The sequence below is a fragment of the Phaseolus vulgaris genome, chromosome 1 (assembly GCF_051622355.1).
Source record: "Phaseolus vulgaris cultivar YP4 chromosome 1, ASM5162235v1, whole genome shotgun sequence".
Lineage (NCBI taxonomy): Eukaryota > Viridiplantae > Streptophyta > Magnoliopsida > Fabales > Fabaceae > Phaseolus > Phaseolus vulgaris.
In genome coordinates this window covers 43,604,400-43,620,846 of record NC_143498.1, presented here as the reverse complement: position 1 = coordinate 43,620,846, position 16,447 = coordinate 43,604,400, and the positions used below count along the sequence as shown (strand labels likewise).

At 36.8% G+C, this 16,447-nt stretch overlaps 1 protein-coding gene across 5 annotated transcripts; it reads left to right on the top strand.

Moving 5' to 3' along the window:
• The first annotated feature begins 1,413 nt into the window (after nucleotides 1-1,413).
• SCY2 (SecY protein transport family protein) lies at nucleotides 1,414-8,809 on the top strand. Of its 5 annotated transcripts, XR_011081617.2 has the most exons (14): nucleotides 1,414-1,566; nucleotides 1,688-2,170; nucleotides 2,786-2,874; nucleotides 3,301-3,380; nucleotides 3,512-3,601; nucleotides 4,008-4,099; nucleotides 5,056-5,139; nucleotides 6,016-6,157; nucleotides 6,520-6,636; nucleotides 6,841-6,970; nucleotides 7,367-7,490; nucleotides 7,598-7,704; nucleotides 8,165-8,333; nucleotides 8,397-8,809. XR_011081617.2 is itself a non-coding variant. In XM_068616803.2 (13 exons), the coding sequence occupies exons 1-13, from the start codon at nucleotides 1,494-1,496 to the stop codon at nucleotides 8,252-8,254; spliced, it is 1,701 nt and encodes a 566-aa protein (XP_068472904.1). In that variant the 5' UTR covers nucleotides 1,415-1,493; the 3' UTR covers nucleotides 8,255-8,809. The 5 variants fall into 5 exon arrangements, 2 of the variants coding, with proteins under 2 accessions (XP_068472904.1, XP_090159179.1); XM_068616803.2 differs by having other exon boundaries at nucleotides 1,415-1,566; nucleotides 8,165-8,809; XR_016521331.1 differs by lacking the exon at nucleotides 2,786-2,874 and having other exon boundaries at nucleotides 1,456-1,566.
• Nucleotides 8,810-16,447: the final 7,638 nt, after the last annotated feature.

Sequence of the window (16,447 nt, the reverse complement as noted above, 5' to 3'; positions counted from 1 at the left end):
GACATGTTGCACACTTCATCTATACTTTTTTTCTTACCAAAAAATTTAATATACTCTTGTAAGATAAAAAAACAACTTTAGAGAAAAATTCATTTTCTGCAAATGTTAAATGTGACATTTTTTAAGTATATTCACTTATGTATTATGTATTATATATATATATATATATATATATATATAAAGAGTGAGAGATATAATGCCTCTAAAAAAGAGATAATAAATTTTTTATTTTTTCTGCTATGAAAAAGTTTCCATTTCCATTTCCATAATATTTTGGGTAGTTTAATTAGTTGGTTAAAATACTTACAAGTTGAATTTCTTGATTGGAATTAGAACATTAAGAACTAATCTTAAAAGAATTATCAAATTGGAAACAAACTCTTTTCTTTGTGTGACCATATAAGTCATCATGCAATGAATCTAAATGATATATTATCTCTAGTATAACATTGATTGCAATCAAACAGCCAATGATCTAAAATAGTTAGTTAACAAGTATTCATTAGTTTATATTCTTACAAATTCATCAAAATAAATAAAATTTATTAAACAATTTGTTGTTGTGTATGGTTAAAACAAAAATAACTTGTCTCACTTACTATATCCAAGAAGGACGTTATCCACATACTTTGTTGTCACATTCTCTCTTTGAAATGTATTAGAAATTTGTTATATTTTGCTTGGTGATTATGAATTGATAGTTATTTATAATTAAAGTAAAAATTTAGAAAATGGATATGCCTTTAAGTATTTTAAATGATCTGGGTTAAAAAATTTATACTTATTGACACAAAGACTATTGTTTTTAGAAAAAAAAATTATGATCGTTGATTAAAAGAAAAAAATATTTAAGTTGATCAAGAGATATTATTATACAGCAGGAGAAGGATAGAACTTTGAACTTGACGTAATCATAGAAAATTTAAGGAGTTATTGTTGGAAAACAGAGACGAAGAAGTTATTCTTGGGAAGATACAAAAGGAAGTTAAATTTACCAAGATACCAATTTAAAGAGTAAGTGCTCCTTTCATTATTTATCTTTCTTTAGTGTTACATCTCTATATTCTTATTATTTACTTTTTTTTTTCTGTTTTTAAATTGTTCATTTCCCTTCTAATTTCAATAGTTAAATTTACAAGTTTGATACATGTTGAGAAATTTTATTTATGAAAAATTGAATTTTATATCTTTAAATGTTTAATCCAATGTTTAAGTAAATAAAGAAAAGTAATATATTTTACACGAATTAAAAATATTAGCTAAATTTATTTAATATTTTAATTTCATAAAAGAAATATGAAATTGTTTAATCATACGTGATTTGATCCTAATGCCCACGCATTTTGTCACCGTCCAATGAAAACATCCTTAGATATAGTCTTACTGTAGTTCGCGAAGCAGAGGATCTAGGTCATGGGTGAGGGTTTAATTGTCTAACTTTAAACCACAAAAACCCCTCTTCCACACTCACTCCTACTCTTCCAACTCCAACCATGGAAGCAACGCGTTTCTCCCGTAATCACTTCCACCCACACTCCTTCCAAACGAAACACAACGCTTCCAGAGGTAAGTTTCCCTCTGTCAACGCTGAAAAAAAAGAGAGAAGCTATTTATATAAAGCACTGTATGTAGCCTCTTCTTCAACGCTAATTATGCAGTCTGCTTTAAAACCTCTTCCACCTCGCAGAAAGAAGATACGTAAAATGCATCAACGGAATTGGTACTAGGGTTTCGATTTTCACAATCCCCGCATTCAGCACAAGGATTTCTCCTTCGCGGAACCTGTCTCTTTCTGCTAACTTCTCCGACCGGCTCCGGAGTGATTATGCACGCGTCGAGGCTCCGAAGAATGAGCTTCCGAACGAGGAGGTTGTTCCCGGGACTCACGGAGGGGAAGCGGCAGTTGCGTTGTCTCCGGGGGCTGATGACTCGGTGACCCTGCAATTGAAACCTGTAATGTTCAGAAACAGGTTTCTAGACTTTGTCCGGTTGGGTTCCGTGATAAACGGTGCGGCTGAATCGTTTTTCAAGAGCGAGATTAGGAGGAGGTTGTTCGTGACGGCGGTGCTGATTGTGATTAGTCGCGTTGGTTATTTTATTCCTCTTCCTGGGTTTGACAGAAGGTTGATACCGGAAGACTACTTGAGCTTTGTGTCAGGATCATCTGTTGGTAAGTTGCATTCTATTGCATCGTTTGCTGCTTTAGTTTGTTGCTCACACGTGGAGATTGAGTTTAACTTTGTAGTTCTTACAACATAAGACCCCTTTTTGATTTTCATTGGTAAATGGTGATTGGATTTGAAGTTTATGTGAATGTAAAGGGACTATAGTTGAATTTAAGAAAAGAAAATGAGGAGAAATGTTTGGGTTAATTTGCTAATGGCCCTAAAACTCAAATTTGACATATTTGATCTCAATTTGAGTGTTAGCTCAGGGTAGCTTGTGAGTGTGAAGTGATAAAGAAAATTGGACCATTTGGTGTTTTTTTTTTCGAAGGATGATAATTTAATTTTAAAATTGATTGTAGTTGTGCATGAAATATATATAAATATCCCAAGATAAGATATCTACATTTTGAATTTATCTCAATCCATGATAAGATATATGAAAGTCTTAAAATAAGATATGATATCTAATAGTTGAATTTAATTAAATCCTAAGATAATATATTAACAGTTGGATTAATGAATTGGGTCAACAGTCCAATATTTGCTAGAGCAATTTTTTGCTTGAATATTTTTCTGAGTTTATACATGTGAACGGTCATTCATGTAGCTTCTGGCAGATGAACTTGGTGACTTCTCTGCTGAGCTCAAACTGTCTATTTTCCAGCTTGGTATTAGTCCTCAGATAATAGCGTCCATTATTATGCAGGTATTTCCCCTTTGTTTTTTGAGTTTGTTAGACTTTGTTGCAAAAGTTTACTTTTTGTCACATTGAAGGTCAAAGGATGTTCAACTACCTTCAATTATATATGGTTTTATTTCTTTGATCTTTTGCCAAATTGCCAGTGTGCCTTTAAAGTTTGTGATATATATGGAACCAGTAGTGTTCCTACTTTAAAACAAAGTAGATGTTTGGAAAAGTTGCTCTCTGTACTTTAGATTTTGTAAGGAAATAAGTCTTTTGAAAGAAGGATTGGTTTTCTTATTACTTTTACTGTGAAGTACTTGATTGTAAAGTAAAGACACAAGAACACTGAGGTTCAAAACCAGATACCCCTTTTGTTTGTGTATTGTTGATTTTTTTTGGTGTTTTTGCCTTTTATGAAATGAGTTTGTACAAGATATTCTTGTGCAGGTACTCTGTCATGTTGTCCCCTCCCTAGTAAAGCTTCGAAAAGAAGGTCTGGATGGGCAGGAAAAGATTAAGAGTTATATGTGGGTCTCTTTATCCATCTTGAGCAGTGGACTAATTTCTAGCTACACATTGTTTTTCCATTTCCCGTTATCTGATATGTGATTTAAGGAATTTCAACTAATTAATTGTTCATTTGTTCCGAACATTTCAGATGGTGGATGTCATTCGGCTTTGCAATTTTGGAAGCTTTAATAGTTTCTTGCTACTCACTTCCATATTCAATTTATGCTGCCAGTTATAGGTAATCTGCATAGAATTTTTTGCCTCCAAGATTTTAATAATCCAACAAATAATTGAACTACCAATGTTTTTTCGCAAGTTGATATCATGACTCATGAGTATGGGTGGGTTACTTAGATGATTTTTCATATATTGTAATTCCAACTGATGTCTTTAGACGTAGATAATCTTAATCATTGACGGACACAGAAGTGCAATTGGCCTTCATAAGTTAGCATTATGAAATCACTTTTTTTTATAAGCACATTAAGAAATTTCTATTCTAAAACTTGTTTTATGCTTTATAATATGGTTTTCATTCTCTTGTTGTTATCATAATTCTACCGATTCATAGATATGGTGGAGCATATCTTCTTTGTTTACATTTTAGATAAATTTGTTTGTTAAAATATTTGCTACTTTTGCAGGGTCAAACATGTAATGGTGACATCAGTTTTATTGGTTTGTGGTGCAATGACTATTACATGGATATGTGATACTATATCAGAATCTGGATTTGGTATTTTTCTTACTGCAAAACTATTACTTTACCACCTTTGATTGGAGTTGTGGAAATTAAAATTTAAATGATAACCAGAGCATGTGGTGGGAAATGTTATGGATGAATATCAACTTTTTATTTGTAAGGACTATGCAAGTAATCAAGTGGATGATCCTCAATTGACTTGTCTTATATATTAGTTAGGCATCGTATGTAATTTTGAACCATAAAAGATGACAATGAATGACATTTTACTGCTTTGATTTTGTCCGCTTTCCTATTCTACTTTGCAATTTCTTGGAAAGGTTCTATCTTCTATTTTGGAGTTGTGTTTCAAATTTCTTTTGCATGCATACTAGAATTATTCACATCATCAGACTGTTTTGCATCATTTTTCCAGGTGTAGATGGTAACCTGCAAGCATATGCTAATATAACTTTATTTTTAATAAAAAGATAGTTATTTGCTTTTTGCAACACCATATGCCATTCTTTTCATTGAATTTGTCATGCTACTCAGATAGTAATTTTGTAAGTATGTAATCTACTTTGCAATTGAGGGAAGATTCTTTCACTTGGAATACAATACCGCTTCTTTGAAAGCCTAGTATTTTGTTTTATATAATTGCTTGGAAGGAGAAAATTGTCTTTCCAAATTGTTGGCTTAGATCAGCATCTTTCACCCACTTCCTACTTTGAAGTTTTTATTTAATTATATTTACAAATGACATTTTTAAAGTCAGTTTTTATCCAAAACTTGTAGAACTGTTGGAAAGAACACAAGAATCATAATTAATTTGTCAATTTTGTTTTTGCTGATATTGTTGACTTCATTGTTATCTCTTCGCCAGACTAGAAAAGGGCCAGGATGTTGATTCTTACCTATGCTTAAAGTTATGTGATTTGAAAGACTCACCAGAAGTTGAATGTTTGTGTTATTGTTCAATCTGCTGCATCTAATAATACCTTCTTCAGGTCAAGGCTCGTCTCTAATCATATGTGTGGGAATACTTACGGGGTATATGGAGACATTATACAAAATGCTTACTCAGCTTTCAGGTACATGTCTGGATGTGAATGAAGGCTTTTGAAATTTTACCTCATGTCCCTGTGTTCTTCATTCTCAAGCTTATCTCGACGTATTAAAGTAACATGTTTGATATCAAGGAAGGGTTTTCCGACTCTACTAAAGTTATGACTAACAGCATTATTGGCAACAATTGTTTAAAGGGATTAGGCACTGTTATGTTTGAGAAATGTTTTTTATTTTCTTGTTTTTAACTTTAATTACTAAAACGTTTGTTACATTGGTTTTATTTTGTTTTGCATTTTCATGAGTTTGCACATGAAGCTTGAAAATAAGTTGTTTCCACTGTTTCTTACATAAATTTTTTGGAAAACTGTACACGAGAAGAAAATAAGGTGTCAGTCTTGCAATTAAAAGTTAAAAATGTTTTCTCAATGTAAATAATCCATTATTTTTTAAAAGCTTTCTCAGGAAGCAGAAAAAGATAAGCAATTATTTTTCTAAAATATGCTGAACCAAACACACTTTATTTTCTTGAAACGCATATTCATTTAATTTTATTTGAAGATAATGAATATATCCCCGACATGCTTATGCATGCCCAACAATAAAACAAAAGGATGACCATAAGATAAGGAGCAGATAGTTTCAGGAGGATCCTTTACATTGCCAACTGATTTGATTAGCATATCAATGAGCAAGTTAGCAGTTGAAATATAGAATAACTTAAAGTTGCAATTAGTTTTGCTTTTACGAGCATTATATAGAATGAATATTACTGCTTTTAAAAAAATACCACAAGAATGTTATTCAAATTTAATAAGGTGAAAATAACTAAAGCAGTATTATTATATTTATATGATGGAATCATTTGTAATTTTAGTGATTTGTATTTATTAATATTGCAGTGAGTGCTGTGAGCTGGTGGCCATATGTGCTTGCAGTATTGGGTATCTTCACCGTTGTCACTATGTGGGCAGTTGTAGTAACAGAAGGTTGCAGGAAAGTAAAGCTGCAATACTACGGTTTTAAACTTGCTTCTGCTGCAAGGTAAATGACATTGTCTTTGTTCGGCCATTTGAACCTTGTTCCCTTTGAAAATCTGGATACTACTAGAGTTTTGATCTCATGTGTAAATCACAGTAATTGACATTTTCCATTATGGATTTTTTAGGAAAGTTGTTTGTGCCACTGGTTGAGAAAACAGTACATTTGACTGTCCTATGCTCTACCTCTGCCTTGAATATTAACTTATATTGGACTTAGCTTATATGTTTATTGGACTTTATTACCCTTATTATTTTTGTTCTCATCCAGATAATTTCTACTTTATATGTCTTGATGGAATTAAATGATAATTTTGAGTATACTGATGCTGTTGACAATTGATACTTTCATTCAATTTGAAACAGAGAGCAATCACCCATTACTGAAGTGGAGCCCTATATTCCTTTCAATATTAATCCAGCAGGGATGCAACCTATTCTTACCACCTCTTATCTCTTGGCACTTCCAAGTATTCTTTCAAGGTTTGTATACACTCTTTTTCAATATTCAATTGGTATTTAAGAATTGGCTGGTAAATTTGTCTCTAAATTTCTGATACGATGTTAATGCATTAGTTTTCATGCTCTTTTCTCTGTTTGCTAGGTAGCACATTTGCCTGGTTCTTGTCAACATGTGCTGTCTAGCAAGTCCTTTTTTATTTACTTCTAAATTGGTATTATTGGCAGTCTGCTAGGGTCACCTTTTTGGGAGCATGTCAAGGAAATATTGAACCCTGAAACTTCTGTCGGTGCTGAGCCCTGGGTTTACTATTCCATATATGCTTTTTTTGTCTTCCTGTTCAATATTTTTGACATTGTAAGTTTCTCTTTACTGTTACTATATTATTGTATATTCTATTTGACGTAAATAGTTTCTAATTTGTATTTTGAGTTTCATTTTGATATAAGCTGTTAGATTTACTTTACAAGAATCTGTGAAAAAATAGTGGATGAATAAATTTAAGGCTGAGTTATTTTTCAATTGATAATTTTGAATGGAACAAGAGAAACAGTGTCAAAGCTGTTCCATACTAATTTACACAATTATCTGATTCTGAGCTGCTCAGTCTGATTGTTTTCAACACCATTGAAATTCATATACTGTAAATCTGTTGAATTGTTGCTCATTAAAAGTTTTCCATCATACTACGTTAAAATATCGGAATGACTTGTGTATATTTTGTAAATGGTCTTACATGTGGACTGTGCACAGGCTAACATGCCGAAGGAAATTGCGGATTATTTAAATAAGATGGGTGCGAGAATACCAAACATAAAGCCTGGGAAGGCTACCATAGAATACCTCACCAAGGTTCAGGCATCCACACGATTTTGGGGTATGCTACTGGTTAATGGCTGCAATTTTAGAGTCATTTTTTATTTCTTTATCGAACCTAATATTTTCTACTTACTGTTAATTCATTACCTTGTGGAAAATTTGTAGGGGGGCTACTGTTAAGTGTTCTGGCCACTACATCAAGTGTTCTTGACCACTATCTGCGGCGTATCAATGCTGGGTTTGCTATTGGTTTTACATCAGTTCTAATCATTGTAAGTGCACGGAAGATTCTTGATATTGTACTCCGCATGCAAAATCATTGGTAATACCACATTATCAGGCAAGAAATTCGTGCCAGCTGAACTTCCCTGGCTCGACTTGCTTTTTATGTAACTCCAATATGGGAGCACAAAATTGGCATGTTAAGTTAGAACCGTGCATGTCACTCGTATATATTGCGTATAAGGGGATAATAATAATTTATCCTTTCTAATATTTTCATCATCCAAAAAAAAATTTGAATCATTTATATTGCGCATACGGGAACTTAGTCGAACACTATTCATTGTACAAGAAGATAATGGATTTGGTTCAAATGTCATACTTATATTACAGTATTGAAATTTAAAGTAGTATTTCTTCAAACGTAGTACATAAACCACTGAAAGCTTTATTCAACTTCCTAGTCTGTTGTACAGATTTACTGAATAGTCCTTGGTTTTGTTGATCCAGGTCGGTTCCATTATTGAACTCAGAAGATCATATCAAGCATATAATGTGATGCCAAGCTTAAGCAATGCCCTGAGACGATACGGTGTATAACTTATGGAAAAGCTATGCTCTCACTCGCCTGTGCCAATTTGATTTGAACCTCTGGGATAACATTCTCCAGTTGTATTTGGTGAGTAGTATAATTTTTCTGTGTAAAGATTTTCCAATTGTGATGCCGATGATAATTGAACAGGTTTCGAGAAAGCTTGGTTTTTCGGGGACATTACAGATTCCGAGTCTAGTTTGCCGTTTAAGAATATCGAGGCTGGAGTGTTATGTTATGCTGCGTGTCGATGCATGATAGTAGCTGATTCAAAGCCTCATCTTCTGGTTTCTATGGTGGAAATTTTACGGATTTTAGTTAGGTTATATAGTTGTAGTGGCAGATGAAATATGTACAGGAATTTATCGTGTTTTAGACGTGGTATATGTAATATAAAAACGAGGTGTTTGGATATAGTTTGATAGTGGGTTGGAGTGTTTCTTTCTCCCCCATAAATTATTTGAAGCACCTCTCATCTATTCAGGAATTGTTTTTTCAGAATGTATATTCTGAGTAGTACATGTCAGAATGGATGGGAAGTGTCCCAGATTTGGCAGTTTCTATCTGCACCCCCACTTTTTTCTTCCTGCACCCCCACACTCTTATGCAAAGACAAAATTACCTTTATTAATTTTTAAAATTCCAAAATTACCCTTAATCTAATAAAACCCTAAAAACTGGAAATGGGTGCCGTTTGTGCGTGTAGGTAGTGTCGTCTTGCTTGGATTGTTGATATCAGCGGCGCAACACTTTCAAAGGTCATTCTCTTTCCAAATCTTACACATCTCTTTTGTGATTTAGAGTGTTGTTCATAAAGATAAACAAAATTTCATGTATTTCGAATTTTCACATTTGTTTTTGTCATTCCAAATCTTACCCATCTTTTGTGATTTAGAGTGTTGTTCATAAAGATAAACAAAGTTTCATGTATTTCGAATTTTCACATTTGTTTTTGTCATGGATTCTTGTTTCCATAAACCTTTTTTCACATTCTGAATAACAGAATCTTGAATAACAGAATTTGGTAGAATTTTGAATTTGTGGATCCTGGTAGTGTTTAGGATTTAGTGTTCTGGATTTGTTGATCTGATAGTATTCTGGATTTGTGGATTCGGTAGTGTTTATACTTTATGATTTATGTAGCAAAAGCTTTAATTCGTAGATGGTTATTGAAGTAGGAAAACCATTAGACTTCTGGCTCCTATTCCTCTATTATTTTTACTTAGTTTAAATTGCATGGGCAAAAAGTTACACTTTCGAAACACCCCTCATTCGGAAAACACAATGTAATTAATTTCAGATTCATGAATCCAGAATATATTACTGGATCCATAAATCCGGAACACTACCGAATCCACAAATTCCAAATTCTACCGGATTCTGTGATTCGGAATGTGAAAAAAGCTTTACGGAAACAAGAATCCATGACAAAAACAAATGTGAAAATTCGAAACAAATGAAACTTTGCTTACCTCTATGAACAACACTTTAAATCACAAGAGAGATGTGTAAGATTTGGAAGGAGAATGAGCTTTGAAAGTGTTGCGTCGCTGCTATCAACAATCCAAGGAAGACGACGTTGCCTGCACGTAAAACGACATCCATTTCCAGTTTTTAGGGTTTTATTAGGTTAAGGATAATTTTGAAATTTTAAAAATTAATAAGGGTAAATTTTGTCTTAGTGTAAGAGTGTGGGGGAGCAGGAAGAAAAAAGTGGGGTTCAGGAAGCAGTTGCCCCCAGATTTTTATGGGGTACAGGAAGTTAAATTAGTGGTGGGTTGATATCCCAAAGGACGGGCCTAAATGGTGGGCACTGTTACAGTAACTATGTTGTAACAAGAGATTCAAACCTCTGCATTTTGAGATAAGTTTTCTCCAAATCCCCATTTTTGCTTTTGATACATTTCAACGGTTTCTTTTCCTTTTAATTACCGTTTGACATCTGGAACTGATACTTACGTGATTCTGGAACTACTGTCAGCAAAAAAGCAATTCTAGGATTTGGTAGTTTCAAAAGTATATTTCTGATTCGAATGATTTTATAATTCTAAAACTCCATGTTGTTTTTCCCTCCAAAAAGTTGGACCTTGAAAACTGTAATATACTTCTGGAAGATTAGCTGATATAAATACTTCTGGATGATTTAGTTTAAAAAAAAATAAAAAAAATTCAATTACGGAACTTGACAATTTTAAAATTGTAAAATCATATGGATGTGTATTTACACTCTTGGAACTTGAATGTCTTGACTTTAAGTCGGAAAATCGAAACGTATATCTCAGGCATAAGGAAAACGTTGTAGATTTAGGAAAAATTAATAGAGAATGAGAGTAAAAAATTAGCCGAAAATTTTGGCTTGTGACGTTTAGGGAACCTAAAATCGGAGATTGGAAAAATAGAGGATAGGAATGCATCTAAGAATGCAGATTACTGTGAGATGGTTTGACACTTAAGCAAAAGTTGTTTTTTTAACTTATGGATATTGGGGGACTGAGTAATGTTGATCCACGTAGATACTCGATGCTGGTTTCGCTCCTGGATGTTCTATTCTTCAAGTCTCCTTCTCTCTTCGTGTACCTCGGTCGGCCAGTAGGAGTACCTGCGATTGCACTCCGACGCTCAAGTCAGCCATGGTGCTTAGTGAGAATTCTCTGAGATATGAAAAACGTACATTTTTTTCCCTTTCTCAAGTCTCTTTAGTAGGTTGACTTGGGCTTTGGCCATGTGGGTCGAGTAATCGTTTGTTGTTCGCTAGGGACATACTTAGTGGTCCCTAGGTCGTGCCTGGTGGCTTCCTGAAAATCAGGGAAGTAATCTAGAGAACGTGCTTTGACTTAATCAACGGTTGTTGTAACTGCTCTTTTACTCCACGTGTGACAACGTTCTGTACTTAATTAAGTTATTTCAATGAGAACCTCTTGGTCGTCCGGTGCCGACCGGTACACTTGCCCCCAGGCTCGAGGATATGGATGGTCGAAGAGTCGTATGAGATGCATGGGATTTTCGAGGTAGTGCTCGATAGCTGGCACCATTAAATGCGTGGCAGAGATGTGACGCATGACAGAGTTGCCGTTTGGGGGGCGCTGTCCCATCCAGATGAATTTAACGGTGAGGATTTTGAGCCGTTTCATGTGCCGAGTGTGTTGGACCGTTGGATTGGTTTTGATCTAACGGTGCTGGACGAATGCTGAGGTTTTTGTCTCTCACCTCCTAGCCTATAAATAGCGTTTCATTTGAACATTCGAAGGTTTCCAACTTCCTTCACTCTCTGAATCTCTTGCTATTTGCTCCGATTGCCCGGTGCCGAGTCTACTGCCAGTGTTTGTTTCGCCGTTTAAGGTTAGCCATGCCTTCTTCTGCAGAGTCTTCTAATGTTGTTGATTCGTCTTTGACTCGTACTGCATCTGGCAGTGCGAGCCATTCGTCGGACGACCCCAGTTATGATTGGGTCGATCCGTCCGTCCTCCAAATCCCTAGTAAAATAAAGTCCTCCGATGATTTAGACGAATTTCTTTCTGCCCATAAAAATTTTCTAACACCGGACTGCCCGATCGAGGCACTGGCTGTTGATATATGTGGTGTGACCGACCGCGTATGTCACGGTCGGGAGAATGCTCCTCATGATTTTTTCTTTGTATATAGTACTTTCTTTTCCCACTAGCACATAAGTTTCCCCTTTGACGATTTCACTATGAGTGTCCTTCGGATTCTCAATGTTGCACCGACCCAGTTGCACCCCAATTGTGGGCAATTTTACAAGCCTTTCGAGTTATTTGTCAAATATTTGGCCTTACGCCTACTCCTGAGTCTTTTTTATATTATTATACTACCTACCTGAGTACTCCTGTCGGTTGGTTATCGTTGTCCAGTCGTCCGGGAAATGTGCGTTTTGCCGCATTCACAACTTCTTATAAGAACTTTAAAGATTACTTCTTCAAAGTGTTTGTCGAGCCGGACGACCGAGATTTGTTTTATAACGCCATTGGGACCACAAAATTCCCTTTCCATTGGACTGAGAAACCTACTTCTCTTGACCATCGATTTTGGGAGTCCCTATCTCCCTTTGATAAAGAAATTTTGATGATTGTGAATCAACTACCGGGTAGACTTCCTACCCGGGAACTGATAGCCCTTTATGGATCGTCCAAACAATGGGCGGACCTAAATGGTGAGCACCTTATTCCTCTCGGTCGTTCAATTAATAACTTAATGTTTCTTACTTGTGCACGTACTTTGCAGATATTGTCTTGACTATGGATCCGAGCTTGAAGAAGTATATGAATACCCTGAAGAGGCAAGCTAACAAGAGTAAGATTTCTGCTCTTGCTGGGACCGTTCCCTTGCCGACCGAGCGGGAGATTGCTCCGGTCGAAGTTGCTATCGCTCCGGCTCAAGGTAAAAAGAGGGGACGACCTGCTAAGGTGCCCCGCACTGAAACTCGGTCTTCATCGGGTAGTCCCACTAGCATGTTGGGGTCGTCCGTAAGGGTGGCCCCTACTATGCAGTTTGACCTGCGACCAGAAGACGAGGTTGTCTTAGCGGTCGTTCCTACATTGGACTTGATTGAAGAAATGGTCGAGCTGCAGTGTCGCGCGACCGTGGTAAGCAGGGCCATCAGAGACGAATTAAAGAGAGTAAAGACCGTGTCGATCCCAAAGTTAAAATCTCAACTCAGTGAATCGTCTGTTTCACTGAAGGATGCTTTGAAGGCCATCGATGAGGCCCGAAAAGATGCTCGGTTGGCCAAGGAGGAGCAAGAGGCCCTGAAGGTAACCTTAAACCAAGTGATGGCCGAACGAGCCGATGCTATAGGGAACAAGAAAAGTTGGCTGGTGATAAAGAGTCCCTTAGCGCTCAAGTTGAACAACTTCAAGGATTCATGCTGAAGATCAACGAGGAGTCCTTCAGGCAAGGCGTTCGGCAGGTTGCCTTCTTTCATGGAGTGCCGACCGACGATGAGCGGTACGACTCTAATATGGATGTAATGGATGGTCGACTGATGCCGCTTGGAGGTGAGGAGGCCAAGGATAATGATGAGCTTGTAGATGATCAAACTGCGGAGATGCCACAGGGAGATGATATTGTACAACCGGATGAATCTGTACAGCCTGACGATACCATCGATATTGTTTGAAACAATCGTTACCTGGACTCGGGGTGTGGGCTAAGAACAATTTTATCACTTTATGTTGTTAACTACTTTAAACAATTTTATTTTCTATTATCAAATGCGATTTCGTACTTCTTCTAATATGCGATTCGGACCGAACGATCGGTTGGTTGGTATTTGATCAAGAATTTGGTAACTAACATGGTTAATGAATTGTTTAATTTGCGACTAGAATTGACAATTCTGATAGCGTTTAAGCTGTAATTTTGACCGACCATTCGGATTAATTGATTGATGATTTAATTTCTGACAAACGAACAGGTATATCTGACCAAAAGTTGATAAATAACGTTTAAGTTATAATTCAGATAACCTTAGTTATAATTCTGATCGAACGAACGGGTGATGAATAAATTATTAATTTTTGACCAAAAGTTGGTAAATAAGGTTTAAGTTATAATTCAGATAACCTTAGTTATAATTCTGACCGAACGAACGGGTAATTAATAATAAATTATTAATTTTTGACCAAAAGTTGGTAAATAACGTTAAAGTTATAATTCGTGCCGACCGCTCGGTTAATTTAATTAATAATGGGAGTATTAATTTCTGACCAAAGTTGGTAATTCTGATAACATTTAAGTTATAATTCTGGCCGACCGCTCGGTTAATTTAATTAATAATGGGAGTATTAATTTCTGACCAAAGTTGGTAATTCTAATAACGTTTAATGTTATAATTCTGGCCGACCGCTCGGTTAATTTAATTAATAATGGGAGTATTAATTTCTGACCAAAGTTGGTAATTCTTTCATGTAAAATGATTTAAAGTGCCTCGTTAAAACCTTCTCGGTCGAAAACCCCTTCTTAGGGATAAAACAACCGAGCGAGAAAAGAGTACACTGAGTTTATTTACCAACTGTAATAGAACTTGAGATGCGTGGCATTCCACGTTCTCGGTATAGATTTTCCTGATAAATATTTCAAGTAATATGCTCCTCCTGCTGCTGTATCGGCAATACGGAATGGCCCTTTCTAGTTGCTTGAAAACTTTCCACCGTCCTTCCGAGCGTCACTACGCATACGCCAAACTAAATCTTCTTTTTGATAGCTTCGTGGCTTCACCTTCGAGTTATATCTTCTTGCTAGCCCTCGGTCGGTAAATTGCCGACCGTTATCCGTGATAATGACTTGAGGTAGGCCGAACCTGCAGACAATGTTTTTCCATACAAAATTATGTACGTTGCGGGCGGTGATGGCCGTCAATGGTTCGGCTTCGATCCACTTGGTAAAGTAATCGATGCCAACCATCAGGAACTTGCATTGCCCTTTGTCGGGTGCGAAGGGTCCGATAATATCCATCCCCCATTTCACAAATGGCCAGGGAGATAGGACGTAGTGTAGATGTTCTGGTTTTTGGTGTGATAGGGTGCCGAACTCCTGACACTTTACACATTTTTGAACGTATTCGGTGCAATCTCCTTGTACGGTTGGCCAGTAGTATCCAGCTCTCAAAATTTTGGTGGACATAGTCCGTGCTCCTGAATGGGTTCCGCATATCCCTACATGTAGTTCGGTCATCACATAAGTGACTTGCTCTGGACTAAGACTCTTTAGGAGAGGACGAGAGTATCCTCTCCTATACAGGTCTTGGCCAATGAGTATGTATCGGGCGGCCTGTAGTTTCATCATTTTCTCCAAGTGCGGATCACATATTCCTTCGGTCAAATATTGCTTAATGGGAGTCATCTAGTTAGGTTGAGTGTCGGTCGTCATGCATTCATCGGTACTAACACTAGGTTTAACAAGGGTTACATGTATGGTCGACCGATGGACTCCTTTCTTTTTCAGGGTGGCCAATCTTGACAGAGCGTCCGCCCGAGTGTTATTTTCTCTCCGTATGTGTTGAAATGAGATTTCTCTGCTAACAAGATTTTTCACAAAATGAAAATATTGTTGAAGCAATGTTTCTCTTACCTCATACTCCTCTGTGAGCTGTCCCATGACTAGACGGGAATCGCTTTTACAAATTATGTTTGTTATCTCTAACTCGATTACCATGTGTAAACTTGCGATTATTGCTTCATACTCGACCTGATTATTTGAAGTTTTAAATTCAAACTTCATGGCTTGCTCGATGACAATTTCTCTCGGTCCTTCGAGTACAACTCCCACTCCACACAAACGACTGTTTGAAGATCCGTCTACGTATAGCGTCCATCGGGGTGTTTTCTCTTCGGTCGGATAAGGAGTGAGTTCTGCTGCAAAGTCAGCAAGGGCTTGGAACTTAATGGCCCCCCTAGGTTGGTATTCGATATGGAATTCTGACAGTTCGACTGCCCAACCTATCATCCGTCCGGCCAGGTCAGGCTTGGTGAGGATCTTCATAATGGGATAGTTAGTCTTAACTATGACCCTGTGATTTTGGAAATACATTTGCATCCGCCGTGCAGTAATGACCAAAGCCAGTGCGACTTTTTCTACCATCTGGTACCGGATCTCCGCACCGTGTAGGACTCGGCTGACGAAGTATACCGGTCGTTCTTCTGCTTCAATTTCCTGCACCAAAACAGAACTTACTGCTTCGTTGGAGAAAGCAAGGTAGACTATAATGGGCTCGCGTGTGTTCGATTTCTGGATGACCGGTGGGGATGCCAGGAATGTCTTTAGCTGTTGGAAATTTTGTTCGTATTCGTTTGTCCACTCAAATTTAATCGTTTCTTCAAAAGTTTTATAATAGGTCTCGTTCGTTCGGCAAGCTTAGGTATGAACCGGGACAGGGACGTAAGACAACCCATTAGCCGTTGGATCTCTTTAAGTCCGCTTGGACTTCTCATTTCTGTGATGGCTTTACATTTTTCTGGATTGGCCTCTATGCCCCGATGGGTAAGCATGAAGCCTAGGAACTTGCCGCCTTCTACACCGAACGCACACTTTTCTGGATTTAAACGCATGCAATACTGACGCAAGGCTTGAAAAACTTCTTTCAAATTGGAAATGTGTTGTTCGCATGAATCCGACTTCATGACAATGTCGTCGACATATACTTCTACGTTTCGACCGATCATGTCGTGAAAAACATGGTCCATCAG

Excerpts from the sequence above, each read along its gene's own strand:
- SCY2 (XM_068616803.2), top strand. The coding sequence starts at position 1,494 with ATGGAAGCAACGCGTTTCTCCCGTAATCACTTCCACCCACACTCCTTC. Across the intron at positions 1,567-1,687 it reads GAAACACAACGCTTCCAGAG|AAAGAAGATACGTAAAATGC; the intron begins GTAAGTTTCCCT and ends TCCACCTCGCAG. Across the intron at positions 6,158-6,519 it reads AAACTTGCTTCTGCTGCAAG|AGAGCAATCACCCATTACTG; the intron begins GTAAATGACATT and ends AATTTGAAACAG.